The sequence below is a fragment of the Cornus florida genome, unplaced genomic scaffold (assembly GCF_030987335.1).
Source record: "Cornus florida cultivar Cherokee Brave unplaced genomic scaffold, ASM3098733v1 CherokeeBrave_3.0.0_Hap2_Chr04, whole genome shotgun sequence".
Lineage (NCBI taxonomy): Eukaryota > Viridiplantae > Streptophyta > Magnoliopsida > Cornales > Cornaceae > Cornus > Cornus florida.
The window spans coordinates 102,954,723-102,977,244 of NW_026775574.1; the positions used below are offsets into that span (position 1 = coordinate 102,954,723).

The 22,522-nt window shown below is 37.5% G+C and overlaps 3 protein-coding genes across 25 annotated transcripts; all 3 read right to left on the reverse strand.

Annotated features, from left to right (window-relative positions):
- Window positions 1–7,191: 7,191 nt before the first annotated feature.
- Window positions 7,192–9,143, reverse strand: LOC132305492 (uncharacterized). The gene is made up of 2 exons (XM_059803127.1): window positions 8,273–9,143; window positions 7,192–7,865 (listed from the first exon to the last, which is right to left on the reverse strand). The coding sequence occupies exons 1-2, from the start codon at window positions 9,141–9,143 to the stop codon at window positions 7,192–7,194; spliced, it is 1,545 nt and encodes a 514-aa protein (XP_059659110.1).
- Window positions 9,144–11,170: 2,027 nt separating this feature from the next.
- LOC132302386 (oleosin H2-like) lies at window positions 11,171–11,622 on the reverse strand. The gene has a single exon (XM_059799218.1). It carries the CDS (start codon window positions 11,615–11,617, stop codon window positions 11,210–11,212), a length of 408 nt encoding a protein of 135 aa, XP_059655201.1. The 5' UTR covers window positions 11,618–11,622; the 3' UTR covers window positions 11,171–11,209.
- Window positions 11,623–13,288: 1,666 nt separating this feature from the next.
- LOC132304336 (splicing factor U2af large subunit B-like) lies at window positions 13,289–21,981 on the reverse strand. Of its 23 annotated transcripts, none has more exons than XM_059801956.1 (13): window positions 21,829–21,981; window positions 20,523–20,791; window positions 20,092–20,211; window positions 18,896–18,966; window positions 18,220–18,287; window positions 18,086–18,133; window positions 17,914–17,973; window positions 16,663–16,723; window positions 16,449–16,561; window positions 15,594–16,040; window positions 15,249–15,384; window positions 14,927–14,994; window positions 13,289–13,737 (listed from the first exon to the last, which is right to left on the reverse strand). In XM_059801956.1, exons 1-13 carry the CDS (start codon window positions 21,877–21,879, stop codon window positions 13,600–13,602), a joined length of 1,650 nt encoding a protein of 549 aa, XP_059657939.1. In that variant the 5' UTR covers window positions 21,880–21,981; the 3' UTR covers window positions 13,289–13,599. The 23 variants fall into 23 exon arrangements, with proteins under 23 accessions (XP_059657939.1, XP_059657937.1, XP_059657935.1 ...); XM_059801954.1 differs by having other exon boundaries at window positions 16,449–16,567; XM_059801952.1 differs by having other exon boundaries at window positions 16,449–16,567; window positions 18,086–18,130; window positions 18,220–18,296.
- Between the last annotated feature and the right edge of the window lie 541 nt (window positions 21,982–22,522).

Below are 22,522 nucleotides of genomic sequence, written 5' to 3' on the forward strand. Positions count from 1 at the left end.
GAAAGATGGTTCTTTGAGGTTGTGCATTGATTACCGGAAGTTGAATCGTGCTACCATCAAGAATAAGTATCATTTGCCAAAGATAGATGATTTGTTTGATCAGTTGAGAGGAGCCAGTTGTTTTTCGAAGATTGACTTGAGGTCAAGCTACTATCAGTTACGGGTTAGGAATGAGGATATCCCAAAGACAGCGTTCCGTACATGGTATGGACACGATGAGTTCCTTGATATGCCTTTTGGCTTGACTAATGTGCCAGCGGCATTCATGGACTTAATGAACCGCGTCTTTCACGATTACTTAGACCAGTTTGTGGTAGTTTTCGTGGATGACATTCTTATGTATTCACAGACTCGGAAGGAGCACGAGGTCCATTTGAGTATTATTTTACGGATTTTGCGGGAGCACCAATTGTATGCCAAATATGAAAAATGTGAGTTTTGGCTACAAGAGGTGAAGTTTTTGGGGCATGTTGTTTTGGAAGGTGGAGTATCGGTTGATCCATCAAAGATAGAAGCAGTTTTGACTTGGGAGCAACCCAAGAATGTTTTTGAGATTCGGAGTTTCCTTGGCTTAGCGGGTTACTATCGGAGATTTGTGAAAGATTTCTCTCGTCTGGCAGCTCCTGTGACCCGTTTGACCCGGAAAGGGATCAAGTTTATGTGGAATGAAGCCCGTTAGTTATCTTTTTAAGAGTTGAAGACAAGGTTGACTACAGCTCCAATGTTGGTGATACCTGAGCGTGGCTTGGGTTATGTGATTTATTGTGACGCTTCACGTGATGGTTTGGGATGTGTGTTGTTGCAAGATGGTAGAGTAGGGGCTTATGGGTCTCGACAGTTGAAGACTCACGAGCTTAACTACCCTACTCGTGATTTAGAGTTAGCAGCAGTTGTATTTCCCTTGAAGTGTTGGAGACATTACTTGTATGGTGAGAGATTCGAGGTGTACTCGAATCATAAAAGTCTCAAGTACCTTTTCTCCCAAAAGGACTTGAATAACAGACAGAGAAGATGGGTTGAGTTCTTGGAAGACTACAATTTTGACTTGCAGTATCATCCGGGCAAAGCAAATGTGGTAGTAGATGCCTTAAGCCGGAAATCTCGTGGAACTTTGGTTAGTTTGGCCATCTGAAAATGGAAGATGCTTGAAGATCTGACAGAAATGGGATTGTATTGTTTTGATGACAATGTTGACAGTGAGCCAGCATTCTTGTTTAGTCTTATAGCTCAGCCTACTCTTGTTGTACGAGTGATTGAGTCACAGAGACAGGACCCAGATTTAGATGTCATTCACACTTTGATCTCCAGTGCTGAGACAGTGGAAAATTGGGTCGTGCATGCAGATGGGGGTCTACGATTCAGGGGTTTGTTGGTGGTTCCCACGGTTTGTCGTGAGGACGTCTTACGGGAGTTTCACACTTTCTGCTTTGCAGTTCATCTAGGTGATACTAAGATGTATCACAATTTGAGACGTCAGTATTGGTGGAACGGGATGAAGAAAAATGTTGCTCAGTTTATGGCTAAGTGCCTTACCTGTCAGCAGGTGAAGGCCGAGCATTAGAGACCAGCTGGTTTGTTGCAACCATTGCTTGTAGCGCAATGGAAATGGGAATATATTGCTATGGATTTTGTGATAGGTCTTCCAAGGTCACGGAGGGGCAATGAATCCGTATGGGTCATCATTGACAGATTAACCAAGACGGCTGCAACAGATGATGTAGAGAAGCTTGGTGTGGTTTATGTAAAGGAGATTGTAAGATTGCATGGAGTTCCAGTAATCATTGTTTTAGATAAGGATGCCAAGTTCACTTTGAAGTTCTGGGAAGGACTTCAAGCAACGTTTGGCTCAGCGTTGCACCTTAGTACGGCATTCCATCCACAAACAGACGGCCAATCGGAGCATACCATCCAGATTTTGGAGGATATGCTTCGGGCATGTGTACTTGATTTGAGAGGTAGTTGGGAAGATCACCTTCCACTTATTGAGTTTGCCTACAACAACAGTTATCAGGCGAGCATTCAGATGGCTCCATTTGAGGCGTTGTATGGTAGACCATGTAGGTCTCCTGTTTGTTGGACTGAGGTAGACGAGACAACCGCCTTAGGACCCGACATAGTACTCGAGACTACTGAGAAGATTAAGCTGATCAGACAAAGGCTACTTATAGCTCAGAGCCAACAGAAGAGTTATGCAGATAATCGAAAACGGCCGTTATCTTTTGAGGTAGGAGACCACGTTTTTCTACGAGTTTCTCCACGGAAAGGGTTGATGAGATTTGGGAAAAGTGGCAAGTTGTCGCCACGATTCATTGGACCGTTTGAGATTTTAGACTGTGTAGGAGAGGTTGCTTACAGACTTGCTTTACCACCACAGATGGACAGAGTTCACAATGTTTTCCATGTATCGATGCTACGGAAGTACGAGCCGGATCCATCTCACATTTTGAGTTGGGTTGATGTGGACATTGATGAGGATGTTTCCTACGAGGAGGGACCAATTCAAATCATTGACACACAACAGAAGGTGCTGAGGAACAAAACGATACCCACGGTGAAAGTTCTTTGGAGACACCACAGAGTCGATGAGGCTACTTGGGAGCTTGAACAGGAGGTTCGCTCCAAGTACCCAGCGTTATTTTCTTCCTCAGGTATGTCTTGATTTCAGGGACGAAATCTTTTAAAGTTGGGGAGAATGTAATGTCTGTGTTATGCATATGCATATATGTAATTGTGTATGTGTGGAGTGAATTTAAAGGCAAAAGAAAAAGAGAAAATAAAATAAAAATTGGTGGGGCCCACAATTGTTTTAAGTGGTCATAAGACCACGTTTTTTCTTTTTTCTTGCTCTCTGCTATTTCTTCTCTCTCACAGCCTCTCTGCTTCTCTGTATTTCTTTTTTTTTCTTTTTCTTTTGCAAGCTTCCACTCTTGATTAATTCCTCAATTCTTGGTATTTTGAAGTGCCATTTGCGGCAAATTAAAGCTCACGACGAGGCCTACAAATTGATAGGAGCAATTTCTAGTTTGGTGCCTCCTAGAATTTTTGAATCTAGGGCTTTGGATTTGGGGATTTTCATAATTTTGGAGGTAGGGGTTCTAATTCACATGTTCTTGAGCCTTTTTGTTAATTACTCTACTTAATTGATGATTAGCATGCTTAAATTGTAGAAAATTTTATTTTTTTGCTTTATTATTATTATTATTATTATTATTATTATTATATATATATATATTGTGTCAAAGTTGTGACTATGTGTTGCTTGATATATATGATAATGAAGCATGTAAATTGTTAATTAATCCAAACTTATTGTGCCTTTAATGCTAGATTGGTGATTAGAAAGCATGAAAAATAATTTTAGAATTTTTTTTTATATTGTAAAGCATGTCTAAGTATAAATTTTCATGCCTATTATGATTAATTTGCTAGAAATTGCTATATGGAAGTGTGTTGATTTGTGAAATATGAAAATCTTATATTAATTTGTGATTTGTAAAAAAATCCTTCATTTGACATGGCATTGGGAAGCATGAAACATTCATGCATATCATTGGGAAGGAGTGGGAAAAATTGATTTGAAAGAAAGGAAATGGATTTTGGGAAAGAATTTTGAAAATGATTTTTGTGAAAAACCCAGCCGCCTAGGAGTTGCCTAGGGACCGCAACGTTAGTGAGGCCTAGAGGGGATTAGGGAGACCGCCCTAATGTGGTTGAGTTACCTGGGCCCCAAATGACACCATGGAGTTACCATGGGTCAGGGACAGTGGCCAATCCTCCTCTCGTGCCGCCATGGAGTTGCCATGGGACGAGTTCACTAACGGTTTGAAAATGATGATGAAAATGGTTTTGGAAAATAGGGAGTGACATTGCATGGCATGACATATCATTGCATGTCATATTCATTTGTGGTATCGGATTAATGATTTGGTGTTGTAGTTATATTTTTACTCCCAGCATTATATGATCCCAATTTCCTTATTCCTATTCATTGTGTCGATTCACGGGGTCTCAAGAGGTATGCCTTAGGAATTACCTACTGAGCAATTTTGCTCATCCCTATTATTTAATATTTTTTTCAGGGCTCGAAAAAGAAGTGGCGGATGACAATCCCCCGCAAGCTTGAAGAAGATTAGGAATTGTATTTTGTTATCTTTTGTATCTTAGCTTATTTTTTTGTATTGTCTCAAATTATGTAAAAGAGTATTTATTTTTATAAATCATGGCCTTGTAACATAACTAAGATATTTGATTTATTTTTGTTGTAAACTGAGACCATGTAAATGCGTAAGTTGAAGGGGATGACGATGATGGGCTAATTTGGAATGGTTGTTGATGTTGTGGTGTTGGGGAATTCATTATATTTCTTTTATATGGTGTGTTGGGGCAGGTTGGATAGGTCTTGAAAGGCCATTGTTTTTTTTTCTTTCATTTGAACAGGTTGTTGTAGGACCATTTTTAGCGGAGGTCAAGCCGAATTTTTTTTTAAAAAAAAAAAAATTATTATTTTCGGTATTCAGTTTAGAATCGTTACACCAACAACAAAGCAACCCCTATAGAGCATTTTCAATCACGGAACTAGGGAGATTCCACGAAGCCGCAATGGTTCTCGTAGCTCTAAAGTCACGAAACTTGCAAGACATAAGACGATTCCGAATAGAGTCATAGATCAGCTTTGTAACCGAAGCGGTGGAGGCCATTTGGTTCATGGAATTTCTTCTATTCCTCTCACTCCGGATGAAATACACAGAGGTTGTGAGGCACAGTTTGTACACATAAGCTTCTGGCGCCTTTATTCCATCCTTCCACATGGACGCACTCCAATTGGTTATATCATATAAGTTGAAGTCTCCAACATATATCCCACACAAGTGTTAGAAGAACATCCAAATTTCAGAGGCAAAACTGCACTTAAAAAAGAGATGTTGATGACTCTCGGCAGCAGCAAGGCACAATGAGCAGTAATTGGGAACAATCTTCTTTGCTAGAGCTGGGTTGTCCCTAGTTTTGAGTCTGTGACTAAGAGCAACCTGAGCAATAAAAGAGAACCTCAGAATGTGATTAGGAAACCAGATGACAGAGTGCCAGGAAATAGATGGGGAAGGTGAAATAAGAGCACGGTAAGCAGTAACAAGGTGGAAACTACCAGTAGATGAGAGAGTCCAAATAACTGAGTCATGAGAACCATTTCTCAGTACAGGAAGATGCTCTGTAGTCCCAATTGAGGGAACCAATTCTTTGAACAAGCGCGGAATTCTCCACTAATCATGTCTAATGAAGCATTGGACCTTAGCCCAATCATCCCATTGCGAGCAAGCAATGAGGTTGTGGTCAATTCTGGTATCGAGAGGCCCTGATGGAAGCCAGTAGTCATGCCAAAGAGAAACATCCTTACCATCACCTACCATGTGCTTGATGAAAGGCCTAACAAGTCCTCTAAAATGGAGAAGCATCCTCCAATTCCAAGAGCACACCTGATGAGGCTTCAAGGTTCAGAAACTGCGATCTTTGATGAGGTTCTCATGAGCCCAATCAAACCAAATGGATTGGCCTCTATCCTTGAACAGGTTCCAAATGTGCCTGAGTATAGAGATACGGTTCAGAGCAGATAATTGAGGTATGCCTATGCCTCCAAACTCTTTTGGCTTACACACATTCCACCAAGCAACTTAAGCTCCTGTAGCTTTCAAATTAACCCATGTCCAAAGAAAATTTCTTAACACAGTGTTGAGTTGGTTAATGACCATTTTAGGAATTATAAATAGGTTACACCAAAAACCAATCATGATGAGCAAGATGGACTTAATGAGCTGTAATCTCCCTACATATGAGAGGAATCTAGCTGTCCAACAAGTGATTCTAGCTGTAACTCTTTCAACAAGAGTTCTACAATCAGTTGCACTGAGTCTCTTAGAGCATAAAGGCATCCCAAGGTACCTGATAGGTAGACTTCCCAACTCAAAACCACGCATATTAACCATTTGTAGTTGAGTATCCTCAGGCACATTAGCAGTAAACAAAAAACTCTTAAAGAGGTTAGGAAAGAGTCCAGATAGCTCTGAAAATGTGGTAAGACTTGGTTATAACAGAGAGTGAGTGGACATCACCATGGCAGTAAAACATGAGGTCATCAGCAAACATGAGATGGGATAACTTGGTTTTCTTGCACTTCCAATGGTAAATGAAGTTAGGATCATTGCAAATAGCCTGTTGAGTAATAGAAGAAAGAACATCCATCACAATAACAAAGAGAAAAGGGGATAAAGGGTCCCCTTGCCTCAACCCTCTGGTTTGAAAAAACCATAGAGCTCACCATTGATAGAGACTGAAAACCCTGGACTGGTAATACAAGCCTTGATCCAATTAACAAAGATAGATGGGAAATTAAGGATCTGAAGAGTATCCAGCAAGAAGCACCAGTTAACAGTATCATAAGCTTTCTGCAGGTTAACTTTGAGAGTGCATCTAGGACTATTGGAGCTAAAGTGGTAACCCTTCATCAATTCTTGAGCCAGCAACACACTGTCCCCAAGTCTTCTATCCTTAATGAACGCAGTTTAGCATTTGTCCATAAAACAAGGAAGAACAGGTTTGAGTTTGTTAGCCAATAACTTTGAGATAACCTTGTAGATAATATTGCAACAAGCAATGGTCCTGAAGTCCTTCATACAATTAAGATTTTGCACTTTGGGAATGAGAGCCAGGTAGGTTGCATTTATCTCCTTGAGTAAGCGACCAGTAGAGAAGAAATCTTTCACAGCCTTGGTTACATCATTACCAATAACAGACCAAGCTTTTTTATAGAAACAGGCATTATATCCATCTGGCCCTGGTGATTTGTTATTCTTGAGGAAGAAAAAACACTTCATAATGTCCTCATTAGAAGGGATGGAACAAAGAGAAACAAAAAAACTTTCAAGAATAGTTTTTTGGTAAACTGATCTAAGAGTATCATTGCCAAAGTAATTACTAGTTCCCCCACCAAAAATGGTTATGTAGTAGTTGAGAGCTTCCTCCTTTATCACATGGTTGTTGCTTGTGGTAGTACCATCAGCAAGTTGGAGAGAAATAATTTTTTTCCTGTTACATCTATTGTTGAATGCTTTCATAAAGAAGCTTGTGTTGCCATCCCCTTCCTTAAGCCAATTAATTCTGGACTTCTGAATAAAGAACATTTCCTCAGCAGCTGCAAGATCATTGTAAACCTGAAGAAGCTCTCTCTTTAGTCCTCAGCTGTTCATCAGAGGGTCTAGAGTCAAGAGATTTCTGACAAAGGTTCAGATCATCCTTAGCTGCAATAACTCTTAAGGAGATCTCACTAAACTCTTTAGTATTTAAAAGCTTAAGATGCTGCTTCAAAGACTTGAGTTTCCTGGTCACTTGAAACATAGAGTTCCCATCCACCCTAACATCCCACGCATTGGTGACAGTGGACAAGAAATCCCTATGGTTCCCAAGGAAATTAAAAAACCTGAAGAGACTATTTCTTCTTGGATTAGGATTACCAACTTTAACAACCATTGGAGAGTGGTCTGAGACTCCATGGGGTAAAAATTCACACTCAGAAATAAGGAAAGTAGTAAGCCATTTGTCATTTGCCAAAACTCTATTAAGCTTTTTTGATATATTGGCTACACCTGGGCTTTTGTTAGTCCATGTAAAAAAGGTTCCACAATACCTCAGATCACAAAGTTCACAGGTGTGAATACACTTATTAAATTCATCAATAGCTAGAGTCCATCTCTGAGATCCACCAAAACACTCTGAAGGGTGCCTGATGACATTAAAATCTCCCAAAAGAAGCCATGGAGTCTGTGGGGCAGCTGCAGCAAGTCGACAGATATCTTTCCACAATCCTCTCCTGTAGTCTGCATTATTGTAAGCATAAATGATGGAAAGACTAAAATTAGTATGACCACTATCAATAGTGATAGAGTAGTGGATAGCCTGAGCACTATCACTTAATTTCTGGACTCTGATGAACCGCGGATCAAACAAAATCCATATCCTCCCAAGAGAGAAATGGCTATAGTTGTGAAGTAATTACTAAGAAGGGGCAATGTTCTTCAGCACAGAAGTTGCATTTCCTTCTTGGACTTTGTGTTCCACAATAGCAATTAACTGGAGCTTAGATTCATAAATAAGCTTCCTTATTTCTCTTTATTTTTCAAGGGAATTGAGACCCCTGATGTTCCAAGCTGCTGTACTGATCATTGGGAGAATTGGAGCACTAGGCCTGGAGAGCCTAGAATAGGCATCTGCTGGGTAATATCACCCTTCTTCTTCTTCTTCTTCTTCTTTTTCTCCATCTCAACCTCCTTGCATTTTTCGTCATCTGTAACAACCTTGTTATCCTGATTCACAGAGGTCATTGCAGTATCACCAGAAGTGTGAGATGATTTAGCCTCTTTAGTGCTGGAAGTAACATTATCACCATGAAAAGAAGTCTTTTGGTCTTGATTATAGCAACAAGGTTCACTTTCAGGCACCATTGGGAGAGTGCAACCTGTTGGGGGAGGTTCAATATCAGAATTCAATGAGGAGAATTGGTTAGCAGCCAACAAGGAAGGTGGAGGATTAACACAATCATTGAAGGGTTGCATAATCTCTGAGCAAGTTTCTTTGCTGGTGCCAGGGTCATGGAGCTCAACATTGGTAGATGGGGCAACCTTCTTGTTCTTCTGAACCATTTTCCATTCAGAGGTAGCACCACCAGGAGCACTCACAGGAAGGGTAACACTAGTAGGTAGGGGGTTAGGGTCCCTAGCAGCAACATTGGACTTACAGTTTGAAGTAGAGTGCCTGAAACACTTACAAACATCACAAAGATGAGGTATCCACTGGTACTTTGTATCAATGGTGATAAGTTTACCATCCTCAATTCTGATTTGAAAGTCTTCCACAATAGGTTTAGCAGCATTAACTTCTATACAAACCCTTGCATAGCTTATTCTTGCCATAGATTCAGTCTGTTCATCTGCAAATAAAGGCTTCCCCACAGCACTGGTGATATAATTTAGGCCCTTAGCAGTCCAGTACTTATATGGAATGTTGAAAAACTTAACCCATAAAGGTATGGTACTACTGGTTTCCTTGTTAAACTCCATGCCTTTCTCCCATTTTTTGAGAATGATTGGTCTGCCCATAATCATCCATGGCCCATTAACAAGGACATTTTTACATTCATCTTCATTTGAAAATGTAAAAACCTCTATCATCTCCACACAGCTCCTCAAAACCCATTGAACCCCAAAGTTTATGGGCTTGTTTAAGGACTAAGGAGTATGGGAGTTTTTTCGGCAAAAAATAGCCTACTAAACTGGCTTTCCATTCCTGTACTCCTTCTTCGGCTAGATTAGCAGGAAGGTCAATAACAATTGGTGATCCTGCACTGACATTAGGAGGGATAAATTCAAACTTCATCTTACAGTTGTCAACAACAGAACCATCACCTGTGGCAGCCACTTTTGACCAGCTGGTTTGGTTGTCTCGAGGATCAACACGTCCAGAAACAAGTCCAAAAATAGGTTGCTGAGTAGTGTGCAGACCATGTGGATAGCCTGTAGGAGAACCAATACTTCCATTCTGGTGAAATGGAGGAAAGTCACTTTGTGAAGGGACAGCTTGGACAGGAGCATCAAGTCCAAAGTTTGACTCTGGGGCTGCAGCATTACTCACCTTCAGAGGTAGCGCGTGGGCACTCCTTTGGTGCTAGTGTTGAGAGACAATGGTGTTAGATCTCCTTCCTCCACCTCTACCTCTTCCATTTGAACCTCTACCTCTACCCCTACTTAAGGAAGCCATGTTTGAAGGCTTACTACCATTGTCATCTGGAAGAAGTGAAGCAAGCAAAGGGTCTGTAGCCACTTCATTCACAGTGACAAGTGGTTGTTTCCCTCTTTGGGTATCAACCCTGTGGTTAAGGGCTCTCTCTAGCTCAGCAATCTTCTCTTTGACAAGAGCAATTTCAGTTCTTGCATTAACAAGTGATCTAGCAAGAGCTTGTTCTAACATTAGTTTTGCCTCAGCCACTGCTTTGGCATCCTCAGCTGCAGCATTCCATTCACCTTCCTCAGCTCCTTCATGGATGGAACTAAGAATATTCGCAAGTGATTGCTTATCAGAAGATGGGAGGAAAATGTTGGGACTATGGGAGGAAAATGTTGGGACTATTCAAGTGACAAGAAGGCTGTGATGGAGGGGGTAACCTATCCATAGAGCCAGTTAAAACAATTGATTAGGAATGGTGCTGGTGGTGGTGAAGGTGGTGGACATGGTTGAGAGGACTTTCACCCAAATTCCTTCTTTACGGATAGAAAGTTGTAAACTAGGGTACTTGAGTTAAAGAAAGCCGTTTGTATAATTTGTTGCAAGATCTGCAAAAATTTTAATAAAAAAACTGAAATACTTAAAATTCCCATGAGACATAAATAAATAAATAAATAATAAAAAAATTACAATTTTCAATTTTCAAGGGTATAGTAAGGGTTTTTTAGTTTTTTATATAATTTTGATCAAAATTGATGTGTTAACAAATATATATTAGGGAACAACTCGCGCGTATTTTAAAATCTTAAGAATTTATATGCACGTAACACAGATTCTTTTTTTGCACATTTTTTTATGAAGTGGAAGATAGCTAATGGTTTGAATGTCAATTGCAGGTGTGAGAATTGGCTTCTAGAAAATTCAATTCCTAAAATTTCTACTAGTATAAATGGGCTTTCAATTGAGTTTGTTGCTAACCTTATTAACCAAGACTTGATCGCCAGATGAGAATTGTGGATTTAAATGCATGTGTTTGGCAACATGTATATATGGATTCATCTGTTTAATTTGTGGAACATGCTAATAGGCTTAAGATTCTGAATTCATTGCTGGCGGCATGCATTTTAATGGTAGAAAATGGGACACTGACACACACACACACACAGTTTTGTTTTGAATACATTACATAAATTAAAGACCAAACATGAATGGACAAAACAAGACTACTGTGTTATTCTTCCCTAGTTTCTCCCCCACATCATCACCCATTTTTATTAAATCCTCCTGCAACATAAACCAACACAAACATAAACCCTAAACACATCAGACGTCTCATTTTCAACCACTACATGGCCATACATACATACATACATACATACATATATATATATATATATATATATATATATATATATATTGATAGATATATTACTTCCTTCAAGCTCTAAGACCTCGCAGTATCCTGAACCTTCTGGCCAGCCTCCTTAGCCCTATCTCTCATAAACCCCATTGTCTCCTTTGCGGGGCCCTTCGCTTGCCGGAAGTAGTTGACGATCCACGAGAACGACGACAGCGCGGTGACTCCAAAAGCTCCCGACGACAAGAACCCGAGGACGGCCAAGCCGATGGTGATGGCGGCGGGGACGAGGACGGGGCTGAAAATGAGGAAGAGGGGCGTGGTGAGGGCGAGGCCAATGAGGGATCCGGCGAGGGTCAGACCAGCCAGGAAGAGGAGGACCCCGCCAACGGGGAGGAGGGTGACCACTGCTATGACTTGTGAAGTGGAAGGACCACCCTTCTGTTGGAGCAAGTTCTGAGTGGGGTGGCGTTGCTGGTGCTGCGGATCAGCCATGGAGAGGGTTAGTGTGTGTATGTGTGTGTGTGTGTGTTTTAGAAGAGAGAGAGAGGGGGGGAGTTGAAGTGGTAGAGGAGGGAGAGGAGGTGTGTATTTAAGGAGAAGGATGTGTGGACGCGTGGTAAGGTGGTGACACTTGTTTGAGAGATGGGTTGCATGAGGAAACTGAGCTTCTATGGACAGATATCTGTTTGCCACTTCTTTCTTTTGCCTTCTTTTTGTTGTTTTGTGTGATGGTTTGGATCTGTCTAATACTTGTTCCCAAACATCACCAAACATCATCAATTTTACATGATTAGATATATATCATGTTATAATTACTCAATGGGTATTACAGTATAATTTTGTGCACAACTTAATCCAGACAAACACGTGTTTTCAAAGCTAATTGTTTCATCCTTGACACAATCATGGTAGGTCATTTTTTTTTTTAAGACATATCTAGAATGTAGTAATTAATATCTAGTTCTAGAATAAGATAATATACAAATATATAATTGTAGATATTTTTGTAAGAATGAAAGACTTTAGAGAAACCAAGGAGGTGAAAGTGGACTATAAATACCACAACCGTTGTCCAAGAAAGCCCAAGTTTGCTTTTGTTCCTTCAATTGCTACAGACAATTTTGAGTGAAATTGATCAAGTTGAGCAGTCACCAAACTGGAATTACCTTGTGCAGATACGGAAATTTAACCCTAACTTATATTCAGTTGGAATGAAAGAGACGATAAATATATCTGTCTTGTATGACCTAAAATAAAAAATTATGAATAACTTTTTATTGTTATATATATATATATGCAATATAAATGTGCTTTTGTCAATAATACAAACATCCTTCTTTCTATGTCTAATTTATTTTTTATATAAGTAAAATAATATTTTTAGTGTATTTTAATTTTCAAATTTAATTTTTACTTTTATTGGTATGATTAATCATATATTATATGGTTAAAGTATAATTACTAAATATTTTTAATAATGACACACATTCACGTCATTACTTTTGTTAAATTGTATTTAAAAAGTCACTAAAGTAAACCTTTTTTTAAAAAAATAAAAATTGCCTAATACCTTCTCTAAATGAGGTTGAAATATTCAACATAAAAATTAAAACCGAACCGTAAAATCAATGGAACCGAACTGAACTTTACTGTGAAAAAACGATCTGATTCGGTTCGGTTACATGGCTCTTTGCTTTTTATATTTCAAATTTAAAATATATATTATATGTAATATAATTTTTGTTATAATATATTTTTCAATTCTATATTATGATATGTAGTTGAGTAAAAGACTAATTTTATTAGGTAGTATAACATATAAATATATATATATATATAATTTATAATCGAATTAGTCTTGTAGACCAAACCATTTATAAACGATTTATAAATGATTCCATTTTTTTGAACAGAAATGGGACCGAACCGTAAAAAGGTCAAACCAAACCCAACGGTCCAGTTTGGTCCGGTTCAACCCATTTTTTAGTGCACCCCTAGATGTGGCTGTGGAAGTTGTACACACCAATGAACTCATTCATGACATTGTGGCCCTTCAATATTTTTCATTAACATTGTCCATTTATAATCTAAAATTGATACATAACCCAACAAAAAGAAACACCAATTTGTCATAAATTTGTTTAACCCACCCCCAAGAAAATCTTGGCTAAGAAATATCTGGCTGTGATTCATTCACAAATAGTCGCTATTGGAGGAAGAAGAAAACAAGTTCCGTCCAAATTGTGCAGGTACACCAAATTTCATCTAAAATTTAGTTAATAGTCTCTCATCACTCCAGTCAAATCCCCGAGACATCATAGAAACTAAGAAAAAACTGCAAACTACGTGAACATATGAAACTACATAAAACAATCCACCTGACGAATCATATTAAAACATCAATATATTAGATAAACCTAGTGTGACATAGAACATGTGGCTTGTGAGGGGATGAGAATATGTGATGATGATGACTAGCCTTCATACTCCCCTTGGTATAATTTGTTCTCAGGATAAAAGACGGCGATGACAGTGTTCCCGCCAAATTTTCTTCCATCCAAGCCAGATCGAGCTTTTGTAGCGCTATCAACGTCTGCATACTCCAAGAACACCTAAAAAATACAATAGAATTTAATAGCATTCTTATTTCTAATCCTATTATTATCAATGGCAGTTCAGGGGGTTTGTTCACACCCAAAAAACAAGAGGACACAAAAGGAACGTGCATGCTTCAAGAGAACGCCATCAATTTCAACTTTGTCATTGCTAATAGTTCATGTATCCCTAGTATTGAAGAATAATAGCTCAACAGTGACAAATTTTAAAACTCTCAGTTAAAGGATCCCTCAAATGAAAAAGAAACTTGCATGCTACACGGTGACGGACCCAGAGATTTGTATGAGAGGGGATGGCTTTGAACAACAATAATGTATGGTGGGGTATCATTAGAAATTGAGTAGGGACATATTTAAAATTTTCACAAAAAAGTAGGGACATTTTAAAGATTTTTACAAAATATATAGGTAATTTTGTAAATAAAAAAAATTCCCTGCCTGATAAACTGAGGTGATACAAAAAAAAAAAAAAAAAAAAAAACTCGGAAACCAAACTGATGCAGAATCTAAAACAACGAAAGGAAAGATAAGACGGAAGATGAGAAGAGATCAGGTGAAGGGGGTCAGAGATGAGAAATCAAACAAATAAATGAGGCAGAAAAGAGAAGAGGGTGAGAAGTATGTGTGGCGCATAGACTTCCTGCTCTCCAACTAGAATAAGCCTTTCAAACTCGGGGAGAGTATATAGAGTCAAATTCACCTTATTCCTAAATCTGAGTACTAGAGAACAGACGGACTTACCACTTTGACCAATTTTCCATTACCTAAACTTCAAAACAGTAGCTATATAGATTCATTTAGAATGTTCATGCTCTAAGGAATTTGTCCCTTCATTCTTTTTGACAGACAACCTTAGGGAACAAATGCCTACAAGCTACCTGTTAGACAGTACCTAGATTCATTTAGATCGTTCATGTTCCAAGGTATTTGTCCCTTCATTCTTTTTTGACAGAACCCCCTAGGGAACAAATGCATACAAGCTACCTATTCGACAGTAGCTAGATTCAATTAGACTTTCATGTTCTAAGGAATTTGTTCCTACATTCTTTTTGATAGACACAAAGGTACTATGACGGAAACATACCAATATCCATGTCATGCCTGACATGGGTACTTCAAAAATATTAATAAGCCTGTGAATCAAATGTTGCACGCCGTAAGGGATGCACAAAGAGCTTACACTAACCTTTCCAACCCCAGGGGATGGTTCACCATTGGGATTTGGACGCGGAATAACAACCTTCACTAAAGTACCTGCAATATAGATGTGAAAGTTAATCCCAAATTTCTCATAATAGACTCAAAAACAGTCAGGTTAATAGATTAGAAAGGTCATGGAGTCTTCTGTCTGTATGTTAGTCCTGATTCTGTACAGCAGAATGTGGGACTACAGAAGGCTGTAAAACAGAAAGATAAAACACAAGGAAAATCAATATATGTGCAAGAAGATTGGCTGGTAAAAGAGAGAATAAAAATAAAAAATGAGCCACCGTCGCTCCAAGCTTTACCAAATTTTCCGCATTCTGTTCTCATGTCTTCCATTATGTCTTCGTAGTCCTCATCGTCTTTCAGCTCGTCAGCAGTAACCACTTGAGTTAAGCATAAAACTTTGGTGGCCGGCACACCAGGTTGTAGCATGAGCTTCTATTTAAGAGACAATATTAAAAAATGAAACCATAAAAAAAAACATGACCAAGGCTCAATTGCCAAAGAGCATGAAATAACATACATAACACAATAAACTAGAAAGGCTGAAAATGCCCAAGAAAGTGTAGCCAATCCAGATTAAGTCAAACAAGAATGCCAGAGTGAAATGATCAATAAGGAGTAGAAGATACATGAACTGTTCTCACCTGCAATGCTATTTGTTGCTGTACATGCAATAACACGCTCTCTTGCTCAGGTTTGGGCTGGGAAATACCCTGGTTAGCACGCCTAACAGTAAGAGTTTTGTCACCCATTTTAATTCCATTAAGAGCTGTACAAGCAATGTCTGTGACAGAGAGATCCTGATAAACACAAAATGCGTAGCCTTTTGAGTTTCCTGTTTCTCTGTCTTTCACCAGATCAAAACCCCGGAGGGGTCCAAAAGACTCTAGCAACTCCCTGATCTGCGCTTCTGTTAGATAATAAGGGAGCCCACCCACGAAAATGCGATCAGGACCCTCAAGCCCACCCGCGGAACCCGGTGTTAGCCCAACAGCACCTAGGTTTAGACAGGGATTGGGTTGGCTAGGACCCAGTGTAGCAGCCAATGAGGGGTTGTAATCAGTAGGTCTCCTCACCTTAACCGGTGTCCCCTGAACATAAGAAAATGAATATTTAGAAGTCAAACTAGAAAATGAAAATGCAGAAACTTCAGATAGAAGTAAAAGTAGGTATAGATGTAACTATGAAGATTTCAAAAATAACATGGGAACTAAAAAAATTTAAAAGATAATATTTTGGTCTACCAACAAAGGGCTTCTAACACGGTACATATTCTGTCTAGGATCATCTCAAGGAAAAGATTGAGAATCAAAAAAGGGTTTACAGTCCTATGGCTATGGGGGAGTGGTTTGGTGGTGGAGAACAAAGAATTTGAACATTATGAAAACACCAGATTCCTGATGCAATGAACGACAAGATTATCTAAATGAAAAAGACAGCAAATTTAAGAAACTATTGGCCCTTCGAGGCTAATTGAATCAGAGTAGCATTTCTAATACCTCAAACATAATGCCATCTAAGGCCATGGCATTACTGGCCTCCTCAACAGATCTCATCTCCACAAATGCAAACTTCTTCTCGTGATTTATATAAACATTGACAACAGAATCCCCTGAATCTTACAAAACAAAATAGACCTATGAGTTAGAGTTCATCCAATTAAAAGGCAGGTGACGTAGGTATGAAAAAAAAAAATTTAAAAATGCAACTAACCCGGACCAGCGGTGTTTCCTCCAATTATAGACATAACATGGCTGAAAAAGGTCGCCACAGACTGCATAAAAGGCCTTACATGATTAACAGAGCTGAAAGCATTTTGAGGAAAGCCAGATATCTCACAAAGAATAACAATCAGGTGAAACTAGAGCATAGCTTGTACATGCAAGAAAAACAAATTCTGAATATGATCGAAGAAATAATGTGCTCTCTTTTTGGAAGTATAAATAAACTTAGTAAACCCAAAACAAGCCCAGAAGAAACTTTGCTTTCACTCTATAAATGATCTATAGAGAAAAATAATGTTCCAAGAAGAAAATACCCAAGCCAAAATCTATGCTTTTATTAATAACAAGATCTATTATTGCTTCTCACATGTCCCAGAAACTTATAGTAGGTAATGGTTTTCCCAATTAGTGGCTCACCGTACCATCTGTCACACAAATAGACCACGTGTATCCACAAATGACTTACTCCACCACAAACAACAGAACGACTTCATATTTCCAAGTTACTTAGTCAATCACACCCGAAAAATAATTAAATAGGCTAAAAAGGAAAAAGATTCAATATGATTAAAGATAAAACCCTGTTACTAAACAATATAATAATTCTATTACCCCTTAAAATATTACTATTTTAAACTGAAAAGCTGAAATCTACAAAGCATAGAAAATTGCCCCAATACTCCAAGATCAGTTCATAAATTTATAGCTGATTATACAATTATATAAATTTATTAGCACTGACAGAGCATTACTTAAAATAAAGAATATAAGAATGCTCATAAGGTTATCATAAACCATCACAGGATCATACCAACAAATATAAAATAAAAAATTTCTTATAACAAACCCGCCACAACAAGAATCAGAGAACTGGCTAACAAAATAGGGATTTTTTTTGTTTTTTTTTTTGGTTGTTGTGGGGGAGGGGGAGGGGGGTGCGGGGGGACACAGCTCTCAAAGCTGCAGTTAGTTAGCTATCTCAATTATATAGGTAACCAAAAAATATCTAGAAACCCAAAAATGATGAAATATAAATTTCTCTATCAATTTATTTCCTTCAGAAGAGTCATAACCATAATAATACTAACAGAGATTGCTTCTACACAAAACTATATATACAGGAATAGATAAACATCAGAATAAGATTGAGGTAACAGTCTCCTAATATAATAGAAGATATCAAATAGAAAAATCAATATTATGGTAAATAAAAAGTAAAAGAATAAATAAAACAGGAAACCTGTTCATTTGCACTCGGAGGAAGCCCACCAACATACACCCGCCTAGCATGTCTAGTAGCCTGAAGGTATAATATTTTAAGTTAAGTGATATATTTAGCCAAGCAAACAAAGACACAATAACAAAAAAGAAAAGGAAAATAAACAAATGCAACTTATCTAAATTCTGCCTACCTGCTGAGTCATTGCTTGAACCGGCATAACAGGAAGAGCTCCAAACTGCTACATTAAAAGGGAAAAAAATTATAGGAAATAGAAGTGAACAAAAGCATTGCACAAGAATTAATTGCATGGGAGGGGGAAAATACCTGCCCTGTTAATGGAAGCATGTTTGGAAACATTCCAGGAATGGCTGGGGCAGTCCCAGGAATTTGACCTACAAAAGCTAATCAAATTACATCTCAGAGAAAAAGTATATAACTCCATTATTTTTTCTATGATTATAAGTACTACTAACACATCACTTCACGTTCGTATAGATTCCCAATAATTTATGCAAACCCTAGGCTCTTATCAATAAATTCATTAAGTACTGGAGGAGATATTTGTAAAACTACCAAACAAAAATAGTAGAAGGTTGAAGACGAACAAGACCCATCAAACCGGTGCATTGATTCCTCCTCCTACATAAAAGCTACAGAAGCCGGCAACGCCCATTCACAGCACAGTGGGGCTAGTAGCCCAACATTGCCTTCTTACAACAAAGAATAGACACAAAAAACAAACACGAAACACAAGAAGAAACCAAAACTCTCTCAGTTCAGAATTACTGTACCAAAAACAATAGAGCCCGTCTAGGGTCCATGGCAAAAAAATATAATAAAAAAATGCTTTATGTACAAATAAAAGAACAAATAAGTTTCGCTTACCAAAACAACAGCATGCAATTCGATACGAACTTTCCACACTAGATCAAACAGGGAAAAAAAAATATAGCAGTCATGAAAATATAACAATTGTAATCATATAAAATGGACAATGTACCTGTTGCAGCAACAGCACTGGGTAATATTGCAGAAGCAGGAGGTGCCATGTCAAATCCACTAACCCTTTTGCTGCATGTAAATTTAATACCAAGAGGATTAAATAATCAACTATTGATCGAATTATTAAAAAGATTTGTATAAATAGATGTTCCAACAAATATAAAAGTAATGACACCAATCCAAAGCTTCTCAAAAGGAAAGGAAAAAAAATGCCCAAAAATGGTTTAAAATCACCTAATCACCTATTTTCCATGAACATTTTCTTCTACCTCTCCAAACTCGAATACATAAACAAATAAAAATGTGTGAATAGGAAAAGCTGGGGCAGGACATTAAATAAGGGTGTGGGTAGCGTACGGGATGGACATGGCAAAGGATGAGTCCCAAGCGCCTACTAAAAATATTTTTCCCCAGCATGCGCAGCAAAGAAAGTAAGGGTTATATCAATCATTCACCATGATTTTCTTCCCTTCTATAAGAATTACTTGTTCACTACAAGTGAAGTAAAACTACCTTTTCTTTGCCCACCCGCACCACCCACCTCCGGACCCTGCCCCCAATAAAAGGAAAAACCTTTTTTTATAAGGGGAAAAATAAATAAAGAAAAAAGAAAAGAAAGCAATGCATCTAGTAACCCTTTATTGGGCATTTTACATAATATATACTAGAAAATTCCTCAAATCCTGTTAATCTTGTTGCTCTCAACATATATCCTCTCACCAACAACTACTCAAACAATAATCCATGCAGCACATCCAATGGCATTTGATATTAAACTTTCTAACTACAAAGGGCACATCATGGACAAGGACCCCAGGGTAGCATTCCACTACTAATATGGAGTCCTCTTTCAAATCTATTTCAAACAGTTCACCAATGGTACTTATAAGAACTTTGTTTTCCTTCTTTTTCCTCTTGTTCGTGACAAACAACCCACAACACTCTTGGGGAGACTTGAACCCCTCACCTTCCACTTTGAAAGAAAAAGAGATGCCACTAGGCTACTTGCAAAAAAAAACAAATGATTGAACATTGTGTTGGAAAAAGTATTTAATATTGCCCAAAAAAATATTACAACAATCTTGGCAATCTCATATAGCATGGTGAAAAGGTCAATTGCCATCAGAATGGGAACCATGATTCAAGAAAGAAAGGAACATCCTTAATCAATTTAGGACAACTAATATGATCTACCTCTTTGATTGTGAACGAGATCGTGATCTTGATCTATGCCTTGACCTACCCCTCGAGCGAGATCGAGATCGAGACCTCCGTCTATGCCTGTCTTCTCTATCCCTCTCGTAGTCTCTCCGCCTTGTAAGCAAAATCAGATCAACAAAAAATTTCAACACCAGGAGGGAAAAAAAAAAACTTTCTAGAAACAAAAGATAAACATTTCCGAAAATAAGGAAAACACAATTGAATCCAATAAATAACCCTAGCATATCTGTTCTGACAAAAAAACAGTCATATTACTAAAAGGGCATTACATTTTAATTGACAAATCAATTAGTCACATTACTACAAGGCCATAAAACTTCACATGATGAGCAATAGTCCCTCAATTCCACAAAAAATGAACTGAACATATACACAGCTGCAACTAAAGTAACACGGTTCATTACCTCTCATAGTCTCGACTCCGATGATTATCATCACCGTCTCTACTCCTTCCCCTTTCCTTTCTCTCACTCCGATCCCTATCACGGTCTCTACGGTAATGATCACGATCTTTATGCCGATCCCTGTCAATATCCCTTTCTCCATCTCTATTTCTATCCCTGTCTCTATCCCGATCCCTGTCCCTTTCCCTTTCCCTTTCCCCATCGTGCCTTCTCTCCCTTTCCTTCTCTCTGATTTTCGAAAACTCTCTTTCATAATCACGAGAACCATGCTGAAAACAACAAAGTAATAGAAAACTTTTAGTGTATGGAACAAACAAAAAAAAATGAACAAATTTAGATAAAACAATATTTACATATATGTGTGTGTGTGTTTCTGAAAAATTCTATTAGTATATATGACATCAAAACATTTACTGCAAGTCGAGAAGCAAGAAAACTAAATCAATTAAAACTTTAAATTACTTAACACAAATGGTTCACACAAGGGAGGAAAATGATTATAAACTTATGCACTAGACATTGTAGAGGACATTAAAATTTATATAAAATATATTGGAAATTGAAATTGAAAGAGTGAAAAAAAAAGAATATTCAGACATTATGCAAAAGAAGTAGAAAAAGATACATAATTGACAGTGAAAACCACGTGTGTTAAATAAAGAGTTTTAGTGGCTGACTGGCTATTGCAATTCCACAATGCTCATAATGTGTATAAAGACATATTGTATATTACTCAACGCATATATGTAGCAATAAAAAATAAAAATAAATAAAGGTTGCAATTCCACAATGCTCATAATGTGCATAAAGACATATTGCTTATTACTCAACGCATATATGTAGCAATAAAAAAATAAATAAAGGCTGTTGCAATTCCACAATGCTCATAATGTGTATAAAGACATATTGTATATTACTCAACTGCATATATATGTAGCAAAAAAAAAAAAAAAAAACCTTTAAAAATCATAATATGAATCCTTAATTTTCCATCAATCAGAAACAGAAATTTCTTATCTATCTATATATTGCAGTTATAAATAGCACAAAGGAACCCTAAACTCATCAAATTCCCAAAAGTCAAACTCAAGGGGTCATTTTTACAAATTTTCCACGAAACAAAAGACTTGAATATATTATCTCTGAACCCAAAACATGCAAATGCCTAAGAAAAAAAAACTTAGAGGTTTTATTTTTGTACATTTTCCATGTCCAAGAATTGAATTCGCATAGATCACAATAATTTCACATCAATCATCAAAAATTGCACACGCACACACATATAAACATATCCTTGTGCATATACCTTCTCCGAAGAGTGCTCAAAGGTGAGGGTTTCTTCTCCGTTGGCCGACATCAGAAATTGCAGAAATAAACAGGAAAACGAGAAAGGTCTTTGAAGGATTGACGACTGTAGGGTCACCAAAACGCTACCTTTTTTTTTTTCCTTTGGGAGTATTTATAGTTGGAAACCTTGTGCTATGTTGGGTTCACATTATCTCCTTTTATTTTTTTATTTATTATTTTTTTATTTTACTTTGGGAGTATTATGCTTTGTTTTTAACGCTGGATTTGATAGGATTTAAATTTGCATTTGCAAACAAATGGGATTTGATAATTATAGGATTTTAAATATCTTTTTAATTACATTTTAAATTCAGTCTAAATAACTAGAATTTGACAGAATAAATATTTATTAATTATATATTTTCTTATTTAACCCTCCAACGCTTCTTGTTATTAAACCTTATCATCGTCATTCTCTATATAATAATACGTTTTAATGTATTTATATCTATATCTATACTTTTATACTATTATTAAATGTGTAAAAAGTTTTAGAATTTCAGTATTTATTTATTGATATAAAAATAATAGTTATTTTTTATGGATAATTATTACAATATAACCAGTCCGACCCAGTTATAATTATGTTATTATTATTAGCTTTTATTTAAGGAGATGACGCATACCATCATCCTATTAATCCAAGAAGCCAA